The sequence below is a fragment of the Corapipo altera genome, unplaced genomic scaffold (genome assembly GCF_003945725.1).
Source record: "Corapipo altera isolate COAL_440 unplaced genomic scaffold, ASM394572v1 104, whole genome shotgun sequence".
NCBI lineage: Eukaryota > Metazoa > Chordata > Aves > Passeriformes > Pipridae > Corapipo > Corapipo altera.
In genome coordinates, this window is record NW_020884920.1 from 6671719 (window position 1) to 6696356 (window position 24638).

The 24638-nt window shown below is 56.9% G+C and overlaps 4 protein-coding genes across 4 annotated transcripts; 2 read left to right on the forward strand and 2 right to left on the reverse strand.

Annotated features, from left to right (window-relative positions):
• Positions 1-774: 774 nt before the first annotated feature.
• Positions 775-5123, forward strand: MLST8 (MTOR associated protein, LST8 homolog). The gene is made up of 8 exons (XM_027656421.1): positions 775-918; positions 995-1046; positions 1162-1324; positions 1421-1496; positions 3215-3367; positions 3447-3571; positions 4023-4186; positions 4654-5123. The coding sequence occupies exons 1-8, from the start codon at positions 790-792 to the stop codon at positions 4770-4772; spliced, it is 981 nt and encodes a 326-aa protein (XP_027512222.1). The 5' UTR covers positions 775-789; the 3' UTR covers positions 4773-5123.
• Positions 5124-5272: 149 nt separating this feature from the next.
• On the reverse strand, positions 5273-11606 carry BRICD5 (BRICHOS domain containing 5). The gene is made up of 7 exons (XM_027656391.1): positions 11554-11606; positions 9483-9609; positions 7880-8047; positions 7308-7460; positions 6861-6968; positions 6112-6265; positions 5273-5647 (listed from the first exon to the last, which is right to left on the reverse strand). The coding sequence occupies exons 1-7, from the start codon at positions 11604-11606 to the stop codon at positions 5553-5555; spliced, it is 858 nt and encodes a 285-aa protein (XP_027512192.1). The 3' UTR covers positions 5273-5552.
• On the reverse strand, positions 10581-13979 carry PGP (phosphoglycolate phosphatase). Its single transcript, XM_027656422.1, has 2 exons — positions 13312-13979; positions 10581-12714 (listed from the first exon to the last, which is right to left on the reverse strand). Exons 1-2 carry the CDS (start codon positions 13925-13927, stop codon positions 12389-12391), a joined length of 942 nt encoding a protein of 313 aa, XP_027512223.1. The 5' UTR covers positions 13928-13979; the 3' UTR covers positions 10581-12388.
• E4F1 (E4F transcription factor 1) lies at positions 13926-24283 on the forward strand. Its single transcript, XM_027656392.1, has 15 exons — positions 13926-14017; positions 14429-14583; positions 14882-15021; positions 15148-15244; positions 15908-16113; positions 16321-16441; positions 16709-16861; positions 17345-17511; positions 17977-18192; positions 18488-18593; positions 19279-19496; positions 20468-20666; positions 21405-21565; positions 22272-22334; positions 23239-24283. Exons 1-15 carry the CDS (start codon positions 13926-13928, stop codon positions 23584-23586), a joined length of 2442 nt encoding a protein of 813 aa, XP_027512193.1. The 3' UTR covers positions 23587-24283.
• The last annotated feature ends 355 nt before the right edge of the window (positions 24284-24638 follow it).

Sequence of the window (24638 nt, forward strand, 5' to 3'; positions counted from 1 at the left end):
GTGCCCGCTGTGTGCCCGCTGTGTGCCCGGTGCGTGCCCCGTGCCCGGCTCCCTTTGCCCGTCCGGTGCCCGGTGCTTGGTGCCCGCTGCGTGTCCAGTGCCCGCCTCGCCCCGCAGTGCCCGGTGTGCTCTCCGTGTGTGCCTGGTGTGTGCCCCGTCTGTGCTCCGTGCCCACTGGGTACCCCCTGTGCAGTGTGTGCCCCATGCCCGCTGTGTCCCATGCCCAGTACATGTCCCACGCCCAGTGTGTACCCGGTTCCCGGTGTGTGTCCCATCTCCCATATCCCATGTCTCATAGCCCATACCCCATATCCCCTATCCCAAATCCCACCCCCCATCCCCAAATCCCACTCCCTACCCCCGATATCCCCCATCCCGTTCCCTCTCCCCCCCATCACTGCGCCCCCTGGCGCGGGCTCGGGAAGCTGCCCCCCCCCCCTCCCTGTGTTCCGTGGTCTCACCTTACCCCCCTCCCTCCGCCCCGCCCATGGTATGTCCCGCCGCCCCGCTCCCGCGCATGCGCGTCCCGCCAGTGGCGGCCCGGGCCTGCTCCGCGCGCATGCGCAGAGCCTGGAGGGAGCCGGGAGGGAGCCGGGAGCACCGGGAGCACCGGGAAGGGGGAGCGGGGACGGGCAGGGAAGGGAGCGGGGGGAGCCCCGCCGGTGTGAGGGACACCCCGCCGGTGTGAGAGACACCCCGCCGGTGTGAGAGACAGCCCGCCGGTGTCAGCGGCGCGGCGGCACCGGGATCGCGAGTGCGGGGGGCCTGAGCGGGCCCCGCGGCGGCAGCATGAACGCGGCCCAGGGCACGGTGGGCAGCGACCCCGTCATCCTGGCCACGGCCGGCTACGACCACACCGTGCGGTTCTGGCAGGCGCACAGCGGCATCTGCACCCGCACGGTGCAGCACCAAGACTCCGTATCCTTCCCGGGGCTCGGGGCGCCGCGGGGCGGGCCCGGCTGATGCTCCGTACCGACCTTAACGGCGCCCGCAGCAGGTGAACGCCCTGGAGATCACGCCGGACAGGAGCATGATCGCAGCCGCAGGTGAGCACGCCCGTCCCGCCGGGCACGCCGGGCACACCGGGCACACCGGGCACACCGGGCACACCGGGCACACCGGGCACGGGGACGGCACCCACGCCCTGCCCGGTGCTTGCAGGGTACCAGCACATCCGCATGTACGACCTCAACTCCAACAACCCCAACCCCGTCATCAACTACGACGGCGTGAGCAAGAACATCACGTCGGTGGGGTTCCACGAGGACGGGCGCTGGATGTACACGGGCGGCGAGGACTGCATGGCCCGCATCTGGGACCTCAGGTGGGCACGGGGGGCTCCCCTCCTCCAGCAGTGCCCTGGGGCTGCGGGGCTGATCCCAGGCTCCCAAACACGCCCCTTCCTCACTGGCTGTTGCAGGTCCCGGAACCTCCAGTGCCAGCGCATTTTCCAGGTGAACGCTCCCATCAACTGTGTCTGCCTGCACCCCAACCAGGTGAGCAAACTGGCTCCTTCTGTGGGCTCCCAGCACACTGAATCCTGTGGAAGGGATCTTCAAGTTCACCTCGTCCCAATTCCCTGCCGTGGACACCTTCTGCTATCCCAGGTTGCTCAAGCCCCATCCTGCCTGGCCTTGGACACTTCCGAGGATGGGGCAGCCTCAGCTCCTGTGGACAAGTTGTTATGTGGCTCCTCTGGGTAAATCTGAGGGGCTGCAGAGTTGTATCCCAGCAGAAGATTTTGGGAGGGTGGCTGGGATGGGTGACCTTCCTGGTGGCACAGACCCATGGGCTCTTGGTGGCACTGCAGGACAGGCAGCAGCCTCCTTCCCACCCCCCATCTGCCCCCTGCCTGGCCAAGCTGCTGGTGCCAGGAGCTTTGGGTGGCACTGCTGGCAAGAAAAAGCATCTCAGGGCCCACAGCCACGATTCCCATCAGGTTTGGTTGAGATCCACCAGTGGGTTCAGCAGCTGTTGCTGGGCAGAGGGAGGGCTGGGGCTTGGAATGAGACTGAAGGGAACGTGGTGCATTAGCAGGGAAATCAATAAGGATCATTGCAGTGCTAATGACTCTGCTGGGCTGCAGGGCTGTGGGTTTGCCTGCAGACAGGGCAGTGCAGACCTTTGTAAAGTGCTGAGTAATGGAAGTGTTCCTTTGCATTTCATTTGGCAAAGGTTTAATTTTGGAAATCGGGAATTTCAGACCAGATTTGAGATCAGTTATTTGGACCAGACTTTACCCAAATGCTCCTGTAGTGTCAGTGCTGTAAAAATATGTTATGGTAAAAAAAAGTATTGCTGCACATAGGTCTCAGATGGGAAATAATCACTGACCAAAATGCTGCTGAGGTGCAGAGTGTTGGTTTGTGAGCAGAACATGGTTAATTAGTCCAAAGGTGGCAGCATTTCTTCAGATAGGTCCATGGCTCTGCAATTCCCTCTGCAGAGATGCTGCTCCAGTTATCCCACATTCCTCATGGCCTGGGTAAATCATGATGGCTTTAGGAATTGCACTTTACACCTGCTAAGAGGGGCTGAGGATTAAGGTGCCCAGAAAATGCTTCTGTGCAGTCAGGTAAATATATCAGTGGTGTTTGTCTTCCTCAGAACAAGGCTGTGCTCCCAGGCCCAGGATTAGCTGTGCCTGATGACCTGATCTCCTCTAGGGATTCTGCTGGAGTTGTGGGCAGTGCAGGGCCGTCGATAAAGCCCTGCCTGAGTGGAGGGATGCCAGCATTGTCTTCTGCTCTGAGTGTGGGATCAGAGCCAGGACTCTGCCCTTCAGCTGGCTCTTGTCCTTCCCCTGAGAAGGCGTGAGAGAGAAAAAAAACACTCCAGGTTGTGTTTTTCAGGTATCTGTGCGCTCTTGAGTGCTTCAGTTGTTCGCTGGCCAGTCTGCATCTAAATGCTTCCTCTCAGATGTGCTGAAAATCACTTGGCTCCTGTAGATTTTGTTTGGAGTGTCTGCTCTGGGGTTTAGAAAATTAACAAACACTTCTGGGAAGGGAAACAGCCTTTTGCAGAGTGTAACAGGAGTCAAGACTTCGCTTGCTCTCCATGCAGCCACTGTGTGGAACAACCCTGTGCTGGGGAAAAAGGAGGCAGAACAGGACCCTGATGCTTCAAAGCAGAGCAGGGCTCCCCGTGGTGCTGCACGGGCACGATCAGGGTGTCACCTCAGGGCTGCTGCTCACAGGGGGCTGTCCCCTTGCAGGCAGAGCTGATCGTGGGTGACCAGAGCGGTGCCATCCACATCTGGGACCTGAAGACCGACCACAACGAGCAGCTCATCCCGGAGCCCGAGGTGTCGGTGAATTCTGTGCACATCGACCCCGATGCCAGCTACATGGCGGCTGTGAACAGCTCGGTGAGCTCAGGGACTGAGGGGCAGGACGGGGAAATCCAGGCTGGCTTTGGGGGGCACAGATCCCACTGTCTCTCCGCAGGGAAACTGCTACGTGTGGAACCTGACGGGCGGCATCGGCGAGGAGGTGACGCAGCTGATCCCCAAGACCAAGATCCCGGCGCACAATCGCTACGCCCTGCAGTGCAAGTTCAGCCCCGACTCCACGTGAGTGTGGGCAGCCCTCTCCTCCCTCCCATGGGAAACACGGGCCTTCCTGGGCAGGCAGAGCCCAGCTGTGCCCCCAGCTGTGCCCCCAGCTGTGGCTGATGCTGGCTCCAGGCTGCAGGGCCCCAGGGAGGAGGCAGGGGATGTGTCACCACGGGGTTGCTCTCAGTCGTGTCCCACTCGTGCTCCCTGAGCTCGGCAAGGTTTGCAGCCATGAGCTGTTCCTGCAGCTGGGATCCCACTGCTGATCTCCAGGAGCAGAGTGTGGGCTCCTTCCTGGAGTCTGTTCAGCTGAAATCTCATAAATCAGACAATACAGGCATAAGGAGATGTGAGTGAGTGCAGTGAAGGCAGGTCTCCAGGCCATCACTGGCCAGGCCCATGGTGACCAGAGGCCTGTAGGTGCACAGTGTGACTGACAAGGTCACTCTCACATGGCTCCTCCTTGCAGGCTCTTGGCTACCTGTTCTGCAGATCAGACTTGCAAGATCTGGAGGACTTCAAACTTCTCTCTGATGACAGAGCTGAGCATTAAGAGCAACAACCCCGGGGAGACGTCTCGGGGCTGGATGTGGGACTGTGCCTTCTCCGGGGACTCCCAGTACATTGTCACAGGTGAGGCACCTGGGCCGTGCCAGGGCCCTGCACCAGCACAGGGCCAGCCAGTTCCTGTGGCTGGGACATTGCCAGACCTGGGCATGGGTGGGAGCACCCTGGCTCACCCCCCCAGCACGTTCTGCTGAACTCCCTGGAGCATTCTGCCTGTGCTGCAAGAGACACCTGTTTAAACCAGAGAGGGGGGCTCCAGGTTGCAGTTGGTCTCACCTGGGATCAGTGCTGCTTGCAGTGTGCAGCGTGGTTGTCCCTTCAAAACAAACCTGTGATTTCCACAGTCACTGCTCTTTATTAAAATCCCAGTTAATACAGAAATGCACTGAGCTGCTCTGCCTTGCTGCTCATCACCAGCCCTAAGGATGGTGGTGAGTGAAGCAAGAGGAAACTATTTCTAATAATAATAGTAAAGGAAGAAGTTTAAAATGTAATGATATACATCCCACTCCTTTTTTCACTCTTTGTTTCAGCCTCCTCTGATAACCTGGCCAGACTGTGGTGTGTGGAGACAGGAGAGATCAAGAGGGAGTACAGTGGCCACCAGAAAGCCGTGGTCTGCCTTGCCTTCAACGACAGCGTGTTGGGATAACGGGCACGTGTGGGAAGGAGAGGAGCTCTGTGTTTCCCCTTGCCTTGCAGTGACAAGGACCCTCTGCAGAGCCAGGACACACACTGTGCCCGTCCCCTCCCTGATGGAGAGGGCTTGGGCTCTGGCAGAAGCAGCTGCAGCTGCCTGGGGTGAGACCAGGCTTCAGCTCTGAGCAGGACATTGCTGAAATGTCTGTGGCCTCTGAGGGAGGGAATGGGACAGGGAGACACGATCCCACTGCAGGGAGACAGGTACAGTTGAGCTGGAGGAATCCCTGTGGCATCAGCTGCTGACAGCTTGGTATGTTCTTGTACCCCAAAGTCGGAGAAAAATAAAAATGAGACTTTCTAAGGAATGGAAGAGGGTGAGCAAAGAGGAAAGGCAGCTCTTGTCTTGGTTTGCAATCCCTTTATTCAAAGTGTTTCACAAAGTGACTTGGAGAGCTGCTCTCCTAAAGCCAACCACCCCAACAAATGTAACCACCTTGTGCTGGGCGGGGCACGGAGCCCCAGAACACCAGCTACTCCCTGGGATTCCTCTAAGCCTGGGGCTCCTAATTCCTATGGACTGGCAGCCCTGGGGCAGAGCTGCAGGGACTGTCTGTGCTGACAGTGCTGAGCAGAGGCCTCTTGTTTCTCTAAACCCTCCTGAGGTGCAGTATGAAATCAGCAGGAGGCTCTGGGGATGGTGTGGGTGTTACCTTCCTTGTGGAAATCAGAGGCTTTTCAGGAATCCAGTTCAAGTATGTAGGGCAGCAAGAGGGTGTCCAAGGCTCAGCACTTACTCAGGGAGGTAATAGAAGCAGATAGAGACACAGATGTTGCTTGGAAAGCAGATGTCAATGCACAGGTAGATCAGCCGCTGCCTCCCAGGACCTGCCAACAAGCAAGGACAGGAGCAGGTGAGAGGAATGCTTGGATGCTGCAGCTGCGACTCCCTGGGGAGCCAAGCAAGTGGAAAGCCTCAGGGAATGACCTTCCTCATTAAAGCTGGAGCAAGACAGAGCAGACTGACAGCTCGGCAGGCTGCTTGTGGTGAGGATGAAGGTGACAAGGATGAAGGCAGCAGTGTCCCAGGGGACAGCTCTGTGTGCTGGCTGTGCTGTGCAGTCGGGCTGTGCTGCCTGAGGTGGGGGCTTGGAGCCCATCCCAGCCAGGGCAGGGTGTGGGTACGAGCCAGCACAGGGGGATGGTGAACAATGGTTTGATTTTGCACTAGAGGTCACCTGTCCCTGTCCTGGGCCTTGGCAGCCTGTCCAGGGATGCATCAGCTTTTGTGCAGCAGAGCCTGATCCTCCTAGAGGTGCGAGAAAAGCTGCCAAGGGGACTGTCCCACTTACCCTGCCCTCTGCGGACCCAGAAGATGGACGTGTGCTCACACAGGCTCTGCACAGCCTCCCCCAGGCCCTTGGGCTCCACCTGCTCCCCCGGCAGGATGCCCAGGAACTCCCGGTAGTACTTGGTCTGGTTGTTGTGACGGAGCAGCTGCTCAGCCTGAAAGAAACATCCCTGTTAAATCCTCCCAAGGCACTTTGTCCTTCCAGCTCCACAGACCTGCTCTGCCCTCCAGGGCACCCTGGCAGTGGTCTGTACCCTGGCAGCCGGGCATGTTTCTCCTGCCAGCTGCCCTGTCCCACCTCCTGGGGTGAGGCTGGAGCAGGGACAGCCCCCAGCCCCCCACATCCCTTCAGCTTTGGAGGCAGGGGACGTGGCTCCTCCTGGGCCCCTTGCTGGGCTGTTTGTCCCCAGGCCTGGAGCTGGAATGCCTCTTTGTGCCACAACAAACCTGGGATATGGACAAACCCGGGAGCTGCTGCTCTCAGCTTACCCAGAGCCCAACCTGGCGGGCACAACCCTGTTCCTATGCCAGCCCCCCCGGCAGGAATTGCAGAGAACAGGGGGCTGACACTGCTCCCCTCAGCTGGGAGAGCCCCTGCCCTCCTCCAGCCATGCCTGGGGCGCTGGTGTGGGGAGTCACCACTGCAAATCCACACAGGAGAGGGCCTTCAGTGAGCCAGGACCCTGTTCAAAGGCCAGTCCATCCTCCATCCCCACAGCTGCCCCTGCCATGGCCACAGCAGCTGCTCACCCTCTGCTCAGACATGTTGAGAGCTGACTGCAGGGTTTGCAGGTCCCAGGGGTCCATCTTCCTCAGGTAGCACGTGCTCTGCTCCACAGGCTTGTAGCACACGTAGCCCTGCCAGACAGACAGACATCCAGCCCTCAGAGTGGGCAGGACATTCCTCCTCTCCCCTGCATTGTCCTTTCTGACTAAAGGTGCAGAGAAAGGCACCAAGCAGGAACTAGTGGGTGTTCTTGCTGGCCCACACTTCCTGCTCCCACTCCAGCAGCCTGGGCTGCTCTGCTCACCCCCGCACCCCAGGCACTCCTCTGCTCACCCCCCCACCCCAGGCACTGCTCTGCTCACCCCTGCACCCCAGGCACTACTCTGCTCACCCCCCCACCCCAGGCACTCCTCTGCTCACCCCCCAGCCCCAGGCACTGCTCTGCTCACCCCCCAGCCCCAGACACTCACGTTCCTGCTGTCGTACAGCACCACGGCGCTGAGGTTGCTCTGTGAGGTGATGTAGTAGGTGACAGTGCTCCTGGACTTGTCCACCAAGGCTGTCTGATTCCTCAGAGGGTCCTGCTGGCCCTGCAGGGTCAGTCGGACGAGCTGGGAGCCAGCCTGGGCACAGGGAGCAGAAAGGCAGCACCCACCAGCAGCTGCTCATGCACAGCATCTCCCACCAACATCCCCCCGGGCCCTGTGCTGGTCCCTGCTGCTTGCCTGGAGGATTTAGGAACGGAGAGAAGGAAGCTCTGACCCACAGGAAGGATGGTCTGTGACAGGCTGATCTCCATCATGCAGGATTTGGGAGAGGCACCAGTGCCCCTCATGCCAAAGGCACCAGGTGCTGGAGGACAGGGACAGGGGACTCCCAGCCACTGCCACAGCCCTGCCTGGCACCTTCCTGCCTCCTCCAGGATGGGATCCAGCCAAACCCAGCCCTGATCTCACCCTGCTCATCCCTCCTGGGAACTGCTTCCCACACAACCCAGGGCTGTGGGCAGGAGGGGCTTCCTGCCTGGATCGGGATCCCTTACCTGGGCAGAGCTGGGGGACAAGCTGAGAACCCCCACAACACCGATGCCAACAACTGCAAAAAATATCAAGGCAATGGACAGGGTGATCCAGAAGGTCCTGGAGGGAGCTGGGAATCGTGCTGTGAACCTCCTGTCCTGGGAACCGGGCAAAGGAAGGAGGAACAGGAGTTAAAATTGACCCTTCTGCCAATTCTTCATCATCAAACACGCTTCCTGCTCATGACACAAATCCTTGTGCAAACTGGCTGCAGTGCAGAACAGCCAAACCATCACAGGACCTGGAATAATGGAGCTTTCATCCCACAGTGCTGGAATTCCAGATCCCACATCCCAGTAACCAGCACTGCCACTGCCAGAGAAGCTGCAACACCCTCAGGGCAGGGCTGGAGCTGCAGCTCTCCACACACAGGGAACCACAAATTAAATTATTTTGGTTTACAGCAGAAGTCCCAGAGGAGCCACCAGCACTGGAATCAGACCCCATGTGGAATGATCCTGCTTCCACGCCCCTCCCTGTGTTTGGTCGTGTTGAATTCTCTTGCTAAGTTGTTGTCCATGAGACCAAGCAAAAGAGCTCAGCAGTCCTGTGACGCTTCCATTGGCTCTATTAATTTACTTTAATTCTTATGTTAAAGCAATTAAATTTAACTTCATGGTACATAACAGGATTTTCACAAAGCAGAAAATGTGCTTTCAATAATCTCAAACACAAGCCACACTTAAAAAAATTAACATGTTTCTCAGTTCTCTGAAGGACAGAGAAAATCAATCCATGCCCAGGGTTAGATGTGCTCCAACTGCACAAGCTCATCCAGCTTCGGGGCAGTTACAGATCTTGATTGGAAACAGGGAACTTCCAGATTATTCCCCAGAAAAGCAGTGAGTTAAAACTGCACATATCTGAAATCCTATTGATTCCAACAGAGCAGAGCCCCAGCCCTGCAGTAACTGGCAGGTTTTCAATAGCTAATGGAATTCCCTCAGGTGGGAAAGGTGCAAATAGAGCAATCCAGCAGCTCCCAGCCCTCAGCAGGTCACGGCTCACACTCATCCCGAGTGTCAGACCAGGCTTCCTTGGCACCTCTGTAAGTCCAGGCACTTCCAACCTATCCAGCTGACAGCCTTACAGGAGCTGAACTGGGGGTGCTGGGGAACGAACAAAACCTTACCAGGATCCAGAGGAACGGGGGAATCTCAGCCACTTCAGAGCAGAATCAGGCAAGCACAGAGCAGGGGCTCTGTCTGTGATAGAATCATGGAATCCTGGAATGATTTGGGTTGGAAGGAACCTTAGAGCCCACCAGTTCCACCCCAATGCCATGGGCAGGGACACCTTCCACTAGCCCAAGTTGCTCCAAGCCCCATCTGGCCTGGCCTTGGACACTTGCAGGGATGGGGCAGCCACAGCTTCTCTGGGCAACCTGTGCCAGGGCCTCCCCACCCTCACAGGGAAGAGTTTCTTCCCAATATCCCATCTAACCCTGCCCTCTGGCAGTGGGAAGCCATTCCCCCTTGTCCTGTCACACCCTTGTCCAAAGTCAAGTCCCAGAGGAAGGACAGAGCCAGCCTTTGCCCTGGATTTGCCGGGAACAGGGATACTCACTGCAGGGGCAGCAGGGCTGGCGCTGTCCCCACCCTCCATCCTCCTCTTCAGGCGAGGACCTGGCTGCTGCTGCCGCTCTGCCTCCTGCCCACGCGCAGACTGGGCATGATCCCGGCTCCAGGCACACCTGGGAAACCAGAACGTGCATCCCCCACACATAAATACCCGTCCCTCGCAGCCAGAGGGCCCCGCGGGAGCCGCAGGTGTGCCCGGCGCGGAGCCCAGCGCTGCTGTCAGTGCCCGGAGCGGCCCTTCCGCTGCCCCTGCGGGACCACAATCGGGGGCTTTGTGCGGCCCCGGGGCTGGCAGGGCCCGGGGGGGCTCATTGAGGGATCGGATGGCAGGGGACAGGGGCAGCCTGCCCTTGGCAGCGGCTGCTTCCACGTTCCAGCAGCACTTTGTGCTCCGCCGAGCGCCGCTGCCCCGCACAGACACCCCTGCCCCGCCTGCAGCCCTCACTCAGAGCCCGGGCAGGGCCCTGGCACAATGTCACCCTCACCACCCGTGTCCTGCCCTGGGAAACACCCCAGGGAACAGCATTCCCAGATCACCAGATCCTGCACAGTCCAGGAGCCCTCGGAGCGTTTGAGACCTGCCAGCCAGACACAACCAAGGTGTGGAGGCAAGGGAAAGCTCAGAATTCCTTCACGTGGTGTCTACCCAGGGAAAGTGCAGCTTTGGGACATTCTCCTATCAAGCATGACCCAGGGCTGACCAAACTGGCTGAAGAGAGCCCACAACAAAGCTGGAGAGGGACTTTGGATAAGGGCCTGGAGCAACAGGACAGGGCAGAATGGCTTCCCACTGCCAGAGGGCAGGGTTAGATGGGATATTGGGAAGAAACTCTTCCCTGTGAGGGTGGGGAGGCCCTGGCACAGGTTGCCCAGAGAAGCTGTGGCTGCCCCATCCCTGGAAGTGTCCAAGACCAGGTTGGACGGGGCTTGGAGCAACCTGGGCTAGTGGAAAGTGTCCCTGCCCATGGCAGGGGGTGGAACTGTGATCTTCAGGGTCCCTTCCAAACTGCATCCCTAAGTCCCAGGATTCCCACTGCACAGCTGCACCAAAGCTTGTGGAGACGAGACCACAAAATGACAGTACCACGGAGAGCACATTTGAGAGTTTAATGGGAATTCAAGTAGAGGATTAAAAACCATTTGGAAGTTGATAGAGTGTTTTGAAGCACAACTGACAGCGCCACCAGCACATTCCAGCATCCCTGAGTCCAGGCAACAGCTCCCTTGGCCAGAGAGAACCCTCAGCAGGGCAGAGCTGCCAGAGGGAGGCTGGACCTCTCCTGGCCTTTTCCTGACACCAAAAGCACCAGATACAGGGACTGAATCCAAAGACACATGGTTACATCAGACACGACCTGCAGTGAATCCATAATGTCCATTTCCACATTATCCAGATCCAGGGCAAGTTCTACTTGGGTGACTTCACACAGTCCTTCCAGCTGAGACAGGAGCAGGGAAGAGATCATCCACAGTTCCTGCCACAACTCCAGATTACAAACAAACACCCTTCTAAAGGATCAGCCAACACAGTGGGAACCCCAAGACCCTCTGGACCACAGAGTTATTGCTGTACAAGCAAGGTGACAAGTTACCAAGCAGGAAATGGCATCAGCACTGCCACAGCTGGACAGCAGGACAGGAAGGAAAACCAGTGCTGAAATTGAACTGTAGATACTGGAATCTATGGAATAGAAGTGTGTTATTTGCATATATAATTTTCAGTTAATTCTATAATGCAAAAGCTTTCACAGTGGGTTCAGCCAGCACAGAATCCCACCCCATGGCTGAGCCCTTTGTCACCCAACCCCACCTGGAGACCAAAGTGAAATCATCCCTGAGGAAGCCAGCCCTCCTCACAGCCCCACCGCACCCGGCCCTGCGGAAGATCAGCACCTCAGGGTGGGAAGGAAGCACGTACCATTGTCACACACAGGAGCCCCTGGGGAGAGCTGCCCTGGGCCCCACACCCATCCAGGGACTGAGCAGGATCTGGGGTCTGCAGCTAAAGCCAAAGCAAGCAGCTGTGTTGATGCTGAGGGAAGCACAGAACTCGGTACGGATCGATCTGGGTATTCCTGGGAAGCAGCAGGAGGGAAGGACAGTCCTGCATGGCTACAGACTCTGCATGTAGGAGAATTATAGCTACTGTCATCAGTAAATACATTCCTCTCATCCTCCCTCCTGGGAAACAAGATATATTATCATAGACTCTGCTTAAATTTATAATTTAAATATATTTTGCTCTGTTTTTAGGCTCAGGGAGTGCCTGTGTGTATGTGCTGTACACACACCTGACCCCAGACAGACACAGTGTGCAGCAGCCATGGTTTGGATTCGTGTGGGATTGTCCCCACCTGTGTCACAGGTGCAGTTTGCAGTGGTCAAATGAAGGAGACGAATTTGTTTCTGTGACCTGACATGGGGCTGTGCCCTGAAACACCCCAGAACAGGGGAAAAAGAATCATCCCCAGGGCAAACACCCGCTCCACAAGTGTTTCCAAACACAACCACAGGTCCTGCACATCCCCAGAGTCATTTCCCTGAATGAACCAGGCTGAGCCACGGCCCAGTCTGGCCAGAACACAGCCCTTCTCCTCACATCAACCAGCTCCACTTCCCCAGCCCAGTCCAGAGGACTCTGTGCCGTGGAGCATCACTAATGTTGGAGAGATGTGTTTATAATTAAAACCAGCCCCAAGCCCCCAGCCCTGGGGGCCACTGTAATGCCCCCCTTGTTCCAAAGTGCATTTCAGGAGTGAGATGTAAACAGAATCATACCGAGAGGACAGAGAGGTGAGAAGCTAAGGGTTGCTAACTCCGGGGAGTACCTAGTGAGTAGGTTACTGCCACAGGGCGAGCCCAGGGGCTGTCCCCGGGGGCAGAGCTGCCCCGTTACTCGCCCAGGGCCGGGAGCAGGTCGGCGATGCTGTCGACGTAGTAGTCGGGCACGAGGCTGTGCCTGGCGGGGCAGTCGCTGTCCAGGTGTGCCTGGACCTCGTCGAGCGCGGTGACGCCGGTGAGGGTGAGCAGCGTGGTGAGCCCGCAGCTGTTCCCCATCAGGATGTCCGTGTCCAGCCGGTCCCCCACCATGATGGTGCGGGCGGGGTCCACCTGGAACTCGCTGGCCACGCAGTCGAACATGAAGCGGTTGGGCTTGCCCACGATGAAGGCCTCGCGCTGCGCCGCCGTCTCCACGGCCTTCACCAGGCAGCCCGTCCCTGGGGACAGCAGGAACAGTCAGGGCCTGCACAGGGCTCCCAGCACCCACACCTGCCCAGGGCTCTGGGGACACAACAGCTTGGCTTTACAGCCACAGGGAAGGGCCAGCCCCGGAAAAGGCGGCACATGAAGCCTCTCGGGAGGCTGGAATTCTGTCCCACACTGAGTCAAAAAAGGAACCACTATTCCCCGAGTAAAGGTTCAGCATGGATTATCCCTCTTTCAGGGGTGCTGTGAGGCAAAGTCCAGGCTCTGGGACACCTGGGCTGCCACACAGAACCCCAGAATAGTTGGGGTTGGAAGGGACCTCCGGAGATCACCCAGTCCAACCCCCTGCCCAGGCAGGGTCACCTGGAGCAGGTGACACAGGGACTGTCCAGCTGGGTTGGAATGTCTCCAGAGGGAGACTCCACGACCCCCTGGGCAGCTGTTCCAGTGCTCTGCCACCCTCAAGGAAAAGAAGTTCTTCCTCATGTTGAGGTGCAACTTCCCGTTTTATCACCACAGCACTGAGGTGTGATGATTTAGAGCTGAGCACGGAGTCCCGCAGAGCCGGGGGACCGGGACCACCCCCTCCGCCCTCCCGCCCCGCGCACCGGGGATGGCGGCGCCGCCCTCGAGCGGCAGCCGGTGGTCGCGGTTGGTGCCGACGAGCAGACAGTCGGGGCTCTGCAGCAGGTACCGCAGCGCCTGGCACAGCTTCGCGTAGCTGAAGTGCTCGTCGAAGCCCACGAGCACGGCGCGCACGGCGGGGTCGAGCGGCGCCTTTGCCCAGTCAGCGGGCGCGGGGCCGGGCAGGGCGGCGGGCCCGGGGCCCAGGTGCGGGATGCCCACGGCCTCCAGCTCGGCGGCGAGCGCGGGCCCGCCCAGCACGTAGGCGGCGGCGCCGGGCGGCAGCGCCTGGCGCAGGTAGCGGGCGGCGCAGAAGGCCGAGCCGAAGATGTGGCGGGGCTCGGCGGGCGGGAAGCCGAGGCGCCGCAGCTTCTCGGTGTAGGCCACGCGCGTTCGCCCGCTATTGTTGGTCACGTAGCACAGCCGCTTGCCCGCCGCCGCCAGCCGGCCCAGCGCGGCGGGCGCGCCGCTGACGGCCGTGTCGCCCCGCCACAGGACGCCGTCGCAGTCGAAGAGCAGCGTGTCGGCGTTGGCGAGCACTGCCCGCGCCGCCTCGCCCTCGAGCCGCCGGCAGCGCCGCGGCCCCGCCGTGCCCGCCATGACCGCCCGCCGCTCTCAGCGCCCCGCGCCGCCCATTGGCCGCGCCGCGCCCCGGGCCCGCCCCCCCGGCCTCCCCATTGACAGCGCCCCGCACGGACCGCGTCCCCATTGGGCGCTGGTGCCGGCGGCCACGCCCCCCGCCGGAGCCGGTCCCCGCCGCCCCGCCCGCCCGTCCTAGCGTCCTACGCTCCCATTGGTCGCTCTCTCCGAGGGCCCGCCCCCCGCGCGCTGCCATTGGCCAGGGCCACGCAGTGCCGGCGGGCTCTGAGGGGCTCGTTAGGTAACGCGCTGGGGTAACTCTGTGGTAACTCGTTGGTAACCCCCTAGTAATCCTGCAGTAGCTCGCCAGGCTCCGCTTCGCCGGCTCACGGCGCTCAGAGGTTGCCGTAGGGCGCGTGGAGACCGTGCCCCGACAACACCCACGGGCCCCGGAACCCCCGCGCCGCGGGACGCGTTCCCCGCCGAGCCCCGTCCCGTTGTTATGACGACACGGCCGTAAAGCCGCCATCTTGCGGCGCGTTGCGACACGGGGGCCGCGATGGCAACGGGCGCGGGGCCGGCGGCGCTTACGGCAGCACCGGCCGGGCCGGGTCGGGCCGCGGCCCCCGCGGGTCCCGCCGCGCTCCTCGGCCTCCCGCCGCCCTTCGCCGAGCAAGGTACCGCCCGCGCACCGCCCCCGCCCGCCGGCTGAGGGGCGGCCCGGCCGCGCCGGTGCTACCAGCGGGGCGGGGGGCTCGTGTGCCCCCCTCGAGGCCGCCCCGCTCTCCTCCCACCTCCCGAGGCGGGCAGAGCGGCGGCTGTCGGTGTGTCAGGCTGCCCAGGCGGGTGCGGGGTGTCCCTCTCCGGGGGTGATCTGGGACGGCCCCGCCGGAGCGGGGGGACAGCAGTGACCCGCTGCGGTCCCGGCCCGGTGGCTCCGTGTGCCGGCGCCGCTGACGGAGCTTTCCCCCGCAGACGAGGATGACGTGCACAAGTGCGGGCGCTGCCAGGCCGAGTTCAGCTCCCTGCAGGAGTTCGTGCAGCACAAGCTGCAGAAGGGCTGCCAGCGCCCTCCCGACGCGCTCTCCGGGCTCCTCGGCCAGGAAGGACAAAAGGTGACAGCGGCTGCTCCGCGCCGGGGCTGCACATAACTGGGATGCAGCGGCCTGGTGGGTTGGAGGGGGGTACCTGTGTTTAAAGAAAGCAAAACCTGCCTGCTGAGACGGTCCGTGTGCCAGCAGGGGGTTCCTGCTGTCGAGGAGTCCATCACTGTCGCCCACATTGTCGTTGAAGCCTCTTCCATAGCAGAGGAGATCAGCAGTGCCTCGACCATCGTAGGTGAGCTCGGAGGGGCTGCCTTTGCCCCCCAGGGAGTTTGGAACCTGATACCTCGTCCGTGTCCTCCTCTGGTGGGTTTGGGTTGTGGTTGGTCTGTGGCACTTCTGTGGCACTGGAATTTGGGGCTGGGTGTTCCCTCAGAGCTGTGAGAGGCATCCCCAGGTCAGCTCTGCCATTCTCTGCTTTAGGATCAGGGAATACAAACCCAGGTTTGGGTTGGAAAGCTCCCATCCCTTACCATGGGCAGGGACACCTTCCACTAGCCCAGGTTGCTCCAAGCCCCGTCCAACCTGGCCTTGGACACTTCCAGGGATGGGGCAGCCACAGCTTCTCTGGGCAACCTGTGCCAGGGCCTCCCCACCCTCACAGGGAACAACTTCCTTCTAACATCCAACCTAAATCTGACTTCTTTCAGCTTAATTAGTGCGAACAATTCACAGAAATTAGATTTATAAATTAATGCAAATTAGATTTAAAGCTCCATTCCAGGAGTGCCCACTTTAATACTTACACTGCAATAGCTAGGGGGTTGCAAAGACTTGAGCTGCAGATTTAAAGTGCCTTTTTCCCTTCTTTCTGCACGAAATGCTGGAGCAGTGACTTGTTTGTTGGGTAAAGCTCTATCCTGTAAAGAACCCAAGTGTCTCCCCACCCTTTTCCCAGGCAGTGGGCACATCAAAGAAGTCATTGTAGCAGGAGACCATGTCTTTGAGAACGCAGACGGGCCCGTGGACGGGGAGGTGGGTGAGGAGCAGGGCAGCCCCGAGGAGCAGGAGCAGGACGTTCCCAGCGAGCTGGTCAAGGTGAAGCTGCAGGTGAACAAGGAGGGGCGATACGTGTGTGGGCTGTGCCAGAAGACATTCAAAACTGTGAGTATCATCTCTGCTCATGGGACTTAGTCAGGGAGTTGTCAGCTAAGAGATCTCAAAAAGAATGAGAATGAGCTTCTCTGCTGCCTGCTACACTCTTCCCACAGGGAAGTTCTGCTTTCGCAAGGAGCGTCGTTGTTCTCTGTAGTTGAAATATAGAACCCTGAAACCATTTGGAAAATGTCTTAAAGGAAATTCTTTCCCTAGGCCAGCATCCTCAAAGCTCACATGATCACTCACAGCAGCAGGAAGGACTATGAGTGTAAACTCTGTGGAACTTCCTTTAGGACAAAGGGGTCTCTGATCCGACACCACCGGCGGCACACTGGTAAGGGCTCTCCAAATAAGAGTTCCTCATTGCTGGAGCTGTGTGTGGTTATCTGTTTGCCAGTGGAATTTCTTGTGCTTTGCACCTTCTGCTGAGCTGAGGCCATTGAGCTCCCCAGTATTTGGGGTGCTGGGAGGCAGTGGAAGGTTCTGGGATAAGCACAGCCGGTGTGCTGTAGGAAGCTGAACATGTTTTTCCAGCAGCCTGACACACAGAGCTGATCCTGTCAGGGCATAACGTTGTTGTTTTGATCCTTGTCATTTCCAGATGAAAGACCTTACAAATGCAAGAAATGTGGGAAAAGCTTCCGAGAATCAGGAGCTTTGACTCGGCACCTTAAATCTCTGACACCTTGCACCGAGAAGATTCGCTTCAACATGACCAAAGAAATAGTTGTCAACAAAGAGGATTTGCCATCGGGTCAGTGATGCTGTCAGGACCTGCCTTGTGTCTGATAAAGCCAAACTCTCCTGCACTTGAAATATAAATTCCTTCTGGCACAGGTTGCCCAGAGAAGCTGTGGCTGCCCCATCCCTGGAAGTGTCCAAGGCCAGCTTGGAGGGGGCTTGGAGCGACCTGGGCTAGTGGAAGGTGTCCCTGCCCATGGCAGGGGGTGGAATGGGATGATCTTTAAGGTTCCTTCCAACACAAACCGTTCCCAGAATCTCATTTATGAAAAAAACCCCCAAATTCTATGGTATTCACTTTATATCCTTTATACAGGAAAAAGTAATTTATAGAGCAAAACTACTACCCCAAAGTGCTTGTAGCCAGGCATTGACTGAGGAATGTGGGAGAAGCTGGTGAACAAGCACTCGCTGTTTTGAGGCAGATGTTTTGTGGGGCCCAGGGAGCTGAGGGGTGGCTGTTCCCCACGAGGTTCACTGTGCTGTTCCCCTGCAGGCTCGTGCAGCTCCAACACAGACACGGTCTCATCGATAGCGAGCGAGTCCATCGAGGCCTCCCCCGTCATCCACCTCGTGACAGATGCAAAGGGAAACGTTCTCCATGAAGTCCATGTCCAGATGCAGGAACTTCCTGTGGTGGATGGAAAACCCCTGGACCCAGATGTGAGTGTCGTCTCTCTTAAACACCCTTTGTGTGTTTTGTGCAAAGGATGTTTCACCTCATGAACAAAATCTTCGTGGGTGCTCAGAATAAATCTGAGTGTGGGAATTAAGTGGTTAATTAGGTTCTTTTCCACGTGGGCAGGCACTGTTCTCTGTCCTGAGCCCTTCTGCTGCTGAGCTGAGCAGTGGGTAGATTACAGGGGTGTGGAGAATGAGGAGATGTTTTTGTTGACCATTCCCTGCTACGAGACTGTGGTAGGAGCAAAGGCTTGTCATCCCGTGGCTTTTCAGAGTACAGATCCACCTCGTGTTCCTCCCCAGCCCAAGATATTCCCTGGTTGATCTTTCAACCCTGTAGCACAGCATTAGACACCCCACAGAGTGTGACTGTCACAGCAGTGTTGCTGTAAGAAAGGGCAAACTGTGGATTTGCTGTGCCAAACTTCCTGTTTGTTCCCTCAACAGTCGCATCCTGAGGAGCTGCCCTGTGAGGGGGAAGTGAACAGTGAGAATCTGCTGAGGCAGGCCATGAGGAATTCGGGAATTGTGATCGAGAGAGTTGCTGTGGAGGAGGTGCAGAAGCCAGATGAACCTGCTGGAGCTGCTCCAGAACTAGAAGTGGTGGAAGTAGAAGAGGAACCGTGTGGAGAACAGTGTGTTAAATTAGAAGAAGCAGAGTCTGTATGTTTGTATTCCATAAATAGATTATTTTTTAATCTTCTTTGCCTGTATTTGGTTGTGGGCAGCACTGTTGGCCTCACTCCCCTGTGCTGTCCTCACGTGTCTCTCTGGTGCCTGGGCTTTGTGTCCATCATTATAGTTACACTTTTCACGTGTAATTTAAGTGCAGTGTCTCTCAGCAACAGAGATCTCTTTCTTGTCAAAGCTGGAGTATTTAAATGGGAATTTGGGTAGCAATCCTTACCCTGCACACCAGTACGAGCAAAGTGAAGCTTTACCATTTTCTCTCCAATAGGCACCTGCAGAAAGAACCAACGGGTACAAACGGTACATTTGCCCTCACTGTAACGAAACCTTCAGTGAAATTGCTGCCCTGGAGACACACATCAAAAGTCACACAGGTAAAGCTGTGCTGGTGCAGTTGTCTGACACGTGCCATGGCTCACAGAGCCACTTCTGACCAGAATTCATGTATGAATGAGATAAAGTTCAAGAAACACAAGGAGCTGCTGCAGAGGGTCCTGTGGAGGCCACAAAGGTGATGAGGGGTCTGGAGCATTTCTCTGATGAGGTTCTGGGCCTGGTTAGTCTGGAGGAGGCTGAGAGGGCATCCCATCAATCCATACAAGGATCTCCAAGGGGTGTCACAGGATGGTGCCAGACTCTGCTCAGTGGTGCCAGTGACAGGATGAGGAACAATGGCCATAAACTGAAACACAAGGAGTTTCACCTCCACATGAGGCAGAACTTTTCCCTGGAGGGTGGCAGGGCACTGGAACAGCTGCCCAGGGGGGTCGTGGAGTCTCCCTCTGGAGAAATTCCAACCCCACCTGGACAGTCCCAGTGTCACCTGCTCCAGGTGACCCTGCCTGGGCAGGGGGTTGGACTGGGTGATCTCCAGAGGTCCCTTCCAACCCCAGCTGTTCTGGGATTCTATGAAAGCCCACACATGCAGATGAAAATACAATTCCTCTCCTTGTCTGGGTTAGTTTTTGGTCAGAATTTGGTTACAGCCTGTACTGGATCCTTGCTGCTGCTGCTGCTGCTGGTTGTCCTGGCCCGACCACACGTTTTCTTTCTGTCTAGAGTACAAACCCTTCAAGTGTGAGGAGTGTGGCAAAGAGTTCACAAAGGCCTACCTGCTGAAGAAGCACCAGGAGGTGCACGTGAACGAGCGGCGGTTCCGCTGCGGGGAGTGCGGGAAGCTCTACAAGACCATTGCCCACGTGAAGGGGCACCGGCGGGTGCACTCGGACGAGCGGCCCTACCCCTGCCCCAAGTGTGGCAAGCGCTACAAGACAAAGGTGTGTCCCCCTCACAGCAGCCTGGCAGCAGCCCGCCCTTCCCAGAGCCAGGGCTTGGGAGAGCTTAGGAGGCTTTGCTCCTGAAAGAGCAAGTGCCACCTGCCTCTTACGTGAGTCCCAGAGAAGCTGTGGCTGCACCACCCCTGGAAGTGTCCAAGGCCAGGTTGGACTGGGCTTGGAGCAACGTGGGCTAGTGGAAGGTGTCCCTGCCCATGGCAGGGGGCAGGACTGGATGAGCTTTAAGGTCTCTTCCAACTCAAATCATTCTGGGATTCTATAATGTGAAACACCAAAAGGAGGTTTTGGCTTAGTGAGCAAAAGAAGGACAGTCTTCATAAAACTGTCTCATTTCTGAAGAAACTCTTCTTTCATGTGTGGAACAAATATGTAATAACAGTATGTCCTGGTTCCAGCCAGGACAGGGTTAATTTTTGCAGTAGCCAGGAGGGGCATGGCTAGGACAGAGGTTATTCTGTACCACCCATGTCATTGCTGGGGGCTGTGGAAGGGAGTCTCTCCTGGGCAGAAGGGGTTCCTTTGGGCTGAGAAAACAGTGGTGGATGGAGCTGTCCAGTGTTGTCTGTTATTGGCAGGTTTTTGTGGGAATTGTTCATTTCTTTCTTGCACCCTCTGCCGTTGGTATTGTTGCTGTTACTGTTCATTTTCTTATCTCATTGCTGTTTCCAGTAAACTGTTCTTACCTCAACCCACGATCTTCCCCTTTTGTGCCTCCCCCTCTCTCCATCCCACTGCAGAGGGAGGGGGAGCGAGCGGCTCACGCTTTGGAGAGTCTCAGTGGGAGCACTAAATCGGGGAGCGCCGTCCCTAAACCATGACACAACAAACCCAATCCCCGTGTCCTGCGCGAGAGCCCCTAAAAACATTGAGCCTCCCCCCCGGCAGCTGAGCTCCCTCCCCGTGAGTTTGCCGTGTGCCCCTCAGCACCCTCCCCCTGTTCCCTGTGTGTGCAGAACGCGCAGCAGGTGCATTTCCGCACGCACCTGGAGGACAAGCCGTACGTGTGCCAGTTCTGCAGCCGGGGGTTCCGGGAGAAGGGCTCCCTGGTGCGCCACATCCGCCACCACACCGGAGAGAAGCCCTTCAAGTGCTACAAGTGCGGGCGCGGCTTCGCCGAGCACGGGACGCTCAACAGGCACCTCCGCACCAAAGGTGAGCTCCGGGGCTGGGCTGGGCTTTGGACAAGCTGCTCTTTGGCTGAGAGGGAATGATCCTTGGGGTGGATGTGCCGTGTGTCCGTGTGTGCTTCAGGAGATGCCTGGAGATGGTCACATCAGCCTGGAGAAGGTTGTGTGGAGAGCTCCCAACAGTCCTTCCAGTATCTGAAGGGGCCTACGAGTTCTGTGGGGAAAATGTCTTGAGTAAAGTTCTCACAGATGATCTTGTTTGATGGGATTAGTTGCACTGGACCTGCTGCTCCTTTAGCTCCTAAGCATGGGTTTCCAGACTCCTTCAGGTAGTGCTGACCATATATTTAGGTTCCAAGGAACACTACAAGCTTTAGGGGAAAAAGAAGTTTCCTAGGAGATACTGAAATGCATCAGCAGAAAAGAACAGTGACTTAAAGTATACCCAAACTCTTCCTGTAAGTTCTTCACAGACAGCTTTTGAAATCCCTCTGTGGTTTTATCATCTGAATTTAGCTGTGTATTTTTTGGTTTTGCACTGGAGAGCTGCTCTGCTTGAGGCTCAGTTGCCTGGTGTCACACAGGGCTTTCCTAGGCTGTTCCTTGGCCTGTCCTGGTGTGCTGAGAGCCTCTTGTGTGACACTGCTTACTCGTCCTTGGCATCCCGTGCAGAGGCCTCATTGGTGCTGTGTAGCACCTTCCAGGTACTGTGTGAGATGGCCATGAAAAGTGATGTTTTTCTGGCACTTTGGGAATTTTCCAGGTGGCTGCCTCGTTGCTATGAAAGAGGTGGAAGAAGTGATGGTGTCTGAGGAGAGTCAGTCAGCCGACAACTTGGCGGCCACGGTGATTTCGGAGGATCCCCACACTGTGCTGGTGGAGTTCTCCTCGGTGGTGGCCGACACTCAGGAGTACATCATCGAGGTGAGAGGGGGCAAACGGCTGCTCCTGTGGAATTTAGCACAGGATTTGCTCAGGAAAACTGCAGCTGTACACGTTCCTCCTCCGGGCTCTCGGGAGAAGGTAAAACAGGATCACCCCTGCCTGCAGGGCCCTGGGAGTCAGTTGGATTAACCTGCTTTGGAAGGAAAGCACTTGGAGCTTTCCTCACCCTCCAGAGGTGCTGTGTGTGATGTGGGCAGGAAAAGCAGAACACAGGGCAGGGTGACAGTGCCTCAGCAGGAGGCTGAGTCGGGAAACTTCTGACACACCGGATTTTATGGCCTCACAAACTCACTTCAGCTTTCCCTATTCTCTTCTCCCATTTCTGTTTAGCTTGTTTTGTCCCAGATAGTCTCTGTTGTTTCTAACAGAGGCTGCCAAAAGCAATGAATTATGTATTTCACTTTCTCCCTCTTCATGACACAGAGCCAGTTCTTATCCAAGCAGGATAACAGAGCTCAGTTATTGAGTTCCTTTAGTGCTGCCATAGTTTTTCTCCAATAGGAGAAAAATTTGCTGCTTGGCCAAATCCTGCTGAGAGAGGAGGTTCTCTTCCAGTTATTTGTGACCATTTTGCATTAATTTTAAGTAACTCATGATAATGGGATTTGGAGTGAATTATATTTTGGTAACAAAGGATTTTTTTGGAACAACCTAAAAAGGGAATCCTCTCATTTTGTCTTTCAAGACTTCTACTGAAGACATGGAGACCAGTGAAGCTACTGAAATAATAGAGGGAACAAGACATGAGGTAAAGCAACCACACAAATTGTGATTTTGGGGCCTTGATGTAGATGAAATGAGTCACTTTTAGTGGCTGAGAGTCATGTTAAGTAAACCCAACTTCATTCATTTACCTACCTAGAAGAGAGCTGGAGGAGGACTTTGGACAAGGGCTTGGAGTGACAGGACAAGGGGGAATGGCTTCCTGCTAACAGAGGGCAGAGCTGGATGGGATATTGGGAAGAAATCCTTCCTTGGGAGGGTGGTGAGGCCCTGGCACAGGTTGCCCAGAGAAGCTGTGGCTGCCCCATCCCTGGAAGTGTCCAAGGCCAGGTTGGACGGGGCTTGGAGCAACCTGGGCTAGTGGAAGGTGTCTGTGGATGGGACTGGATGGGCTTTAAGTTCCCTTCCACCCCAAACCACTCTGGGATTCTATGACTCCACACCTTTAGTTCTGCAGATCTGAAAACACGATGTGGCTCATTGTGGGTTTGATAACCCCAGACCCTCTCAGGGATGGTGACTCGGGGGCTTCAGACACAAGAGCAGAGCTGCAGGCTGGGTAAATTGTACAGTAACACTCTACCCTTGGGGAAGTGACCCTCTAAGGCATTCCTGAATGCTGGAAACAAGGGCTGCTGCAGAGTCAGACCCGGCTCAGCTCCTGAATTGATTCCATCAGTTTAAAAGTTTGGGTGTGGACTGTTGAGGCTTTTCTATGAACAGTAGTTTGACTTTCTGTAGGAAGCACTTTACTGGTGACCCACCTCCAGTGCCATGAGGGTGAGGGGTTGCAGAGTGCCGGGGTGATGAGAACTCCCAGCAGGAGGAAGCTGGCTGGTTGTGCAGCACTGCAGCTGCCACGCTCCTCCAGCACCAACCCTCGCTGCTCCCGGTGAACACAGCCCGCCTCTGCCTCTGCTCCCACGCAGGTCGACAGCCACATCATGAAGGTGGTGCAGCAGATCGTGAACCAGGCGAGCTCGGGCCACCAGATCATCGTGCAGAACGTCACCGTGGCCGAGGGCGCCGGCGCCGCCGCGGACGCCGCCGACACCATCACCATCGCCACCCCCGAGAGCCTGACGGAGCAGGTGGCCATGACCTTGGCCTCGGCCATCGGGGACGGGGCCGTGCTCGCCGCCGACGGCGCCGTCGCCGCCCAGGAGGCCACGGTGACCATGGTGGCATCTGAGGACATCGAGATCATGGAGCACGCGGGCGAGTTCGTCATCGCCACGCAGGAGGGGGAGCTGGAGGTGCAGACTGTCATCGTGTAGGGCACACAGAGCCAGCTGGGGGGCCCAGCCCGGGGCATTGGGGCAGCCCTGACCCGTCCCTGGCGAGAGAACGCGCTGGAGGGAGGTGGCTTGGCAGGACAGGACAGGCCTGGGACAGGGTGGGACGGGCCCGAGGTGCTCCCAGTTTAAAACAAGCACCAGGGGATAAACCCTCTGCATGGTCACACGGGGAAGGGACTGACAGGCCACAGGGGACACTCACTGTTGGGTACAGCGGCCTCAAATTAAGGAGGATCCTTTGGGAATCAGTTCCCTCTGTCCCCAGGACAGCAGTGGTCTGGTTTTTAGAGGGATTCAGAAAGTGTGGGGTCTCACAAGAGACTATTTAATCATATGCATTTAAAACAAGTGGAGAAAACCAAACCTAAGGAATTGTGGGGTGTGTTGAGCACCACTCAAACACTCTCATGCCTTTAACCTCACTCCTTCAGGCCTCCCAAGGCATGGTACTGCAGTATTTCTCTTTTATTTGATATCCTGGACAAGTAGCCTTATGTACTGGTCTCTGAATGCATCCTTGTACCCTGCAATGCCAGCCAGGCTGCTCTGAGAGCCAGTCTGGGGGCTGGAAAGCCATATTGTATAGGAATTTGGGGTTTTTTTAAACCATATATGGATTTTTAATTGCATATTGTACAGATTCAGCATGTAAATAAATACATTTTTGAAAATAAAATTATTTAAAGTTCTTACTATATTTTTTTTTTCTAATTTCTGCTCTATTATCACACAAACAGAAGAATTTCTGGAAGGAGAAAGACATGGGGGCATTTATATCGTGCTTAAGAAGTGGGGGACTAGTCACTGCTGTGCTTTGATGTGGCCTGGTCAGTGACTGCAGGGGGCAGCCCTGGAAACTCCAACTTCCCCGGCAGCAAAGTGCCCAAAATACAGAGAAATGCCTAAAATCAAACAATGGAATAAAGATGGGAAATGCCAGAAGGATTAAGTCTGGAATCTGTATGTCCAGAGCTCGGTATCAAATCTGTGATACCCTTCTCTCTCCAGAGATGGGTATGAGGATTCAGTCC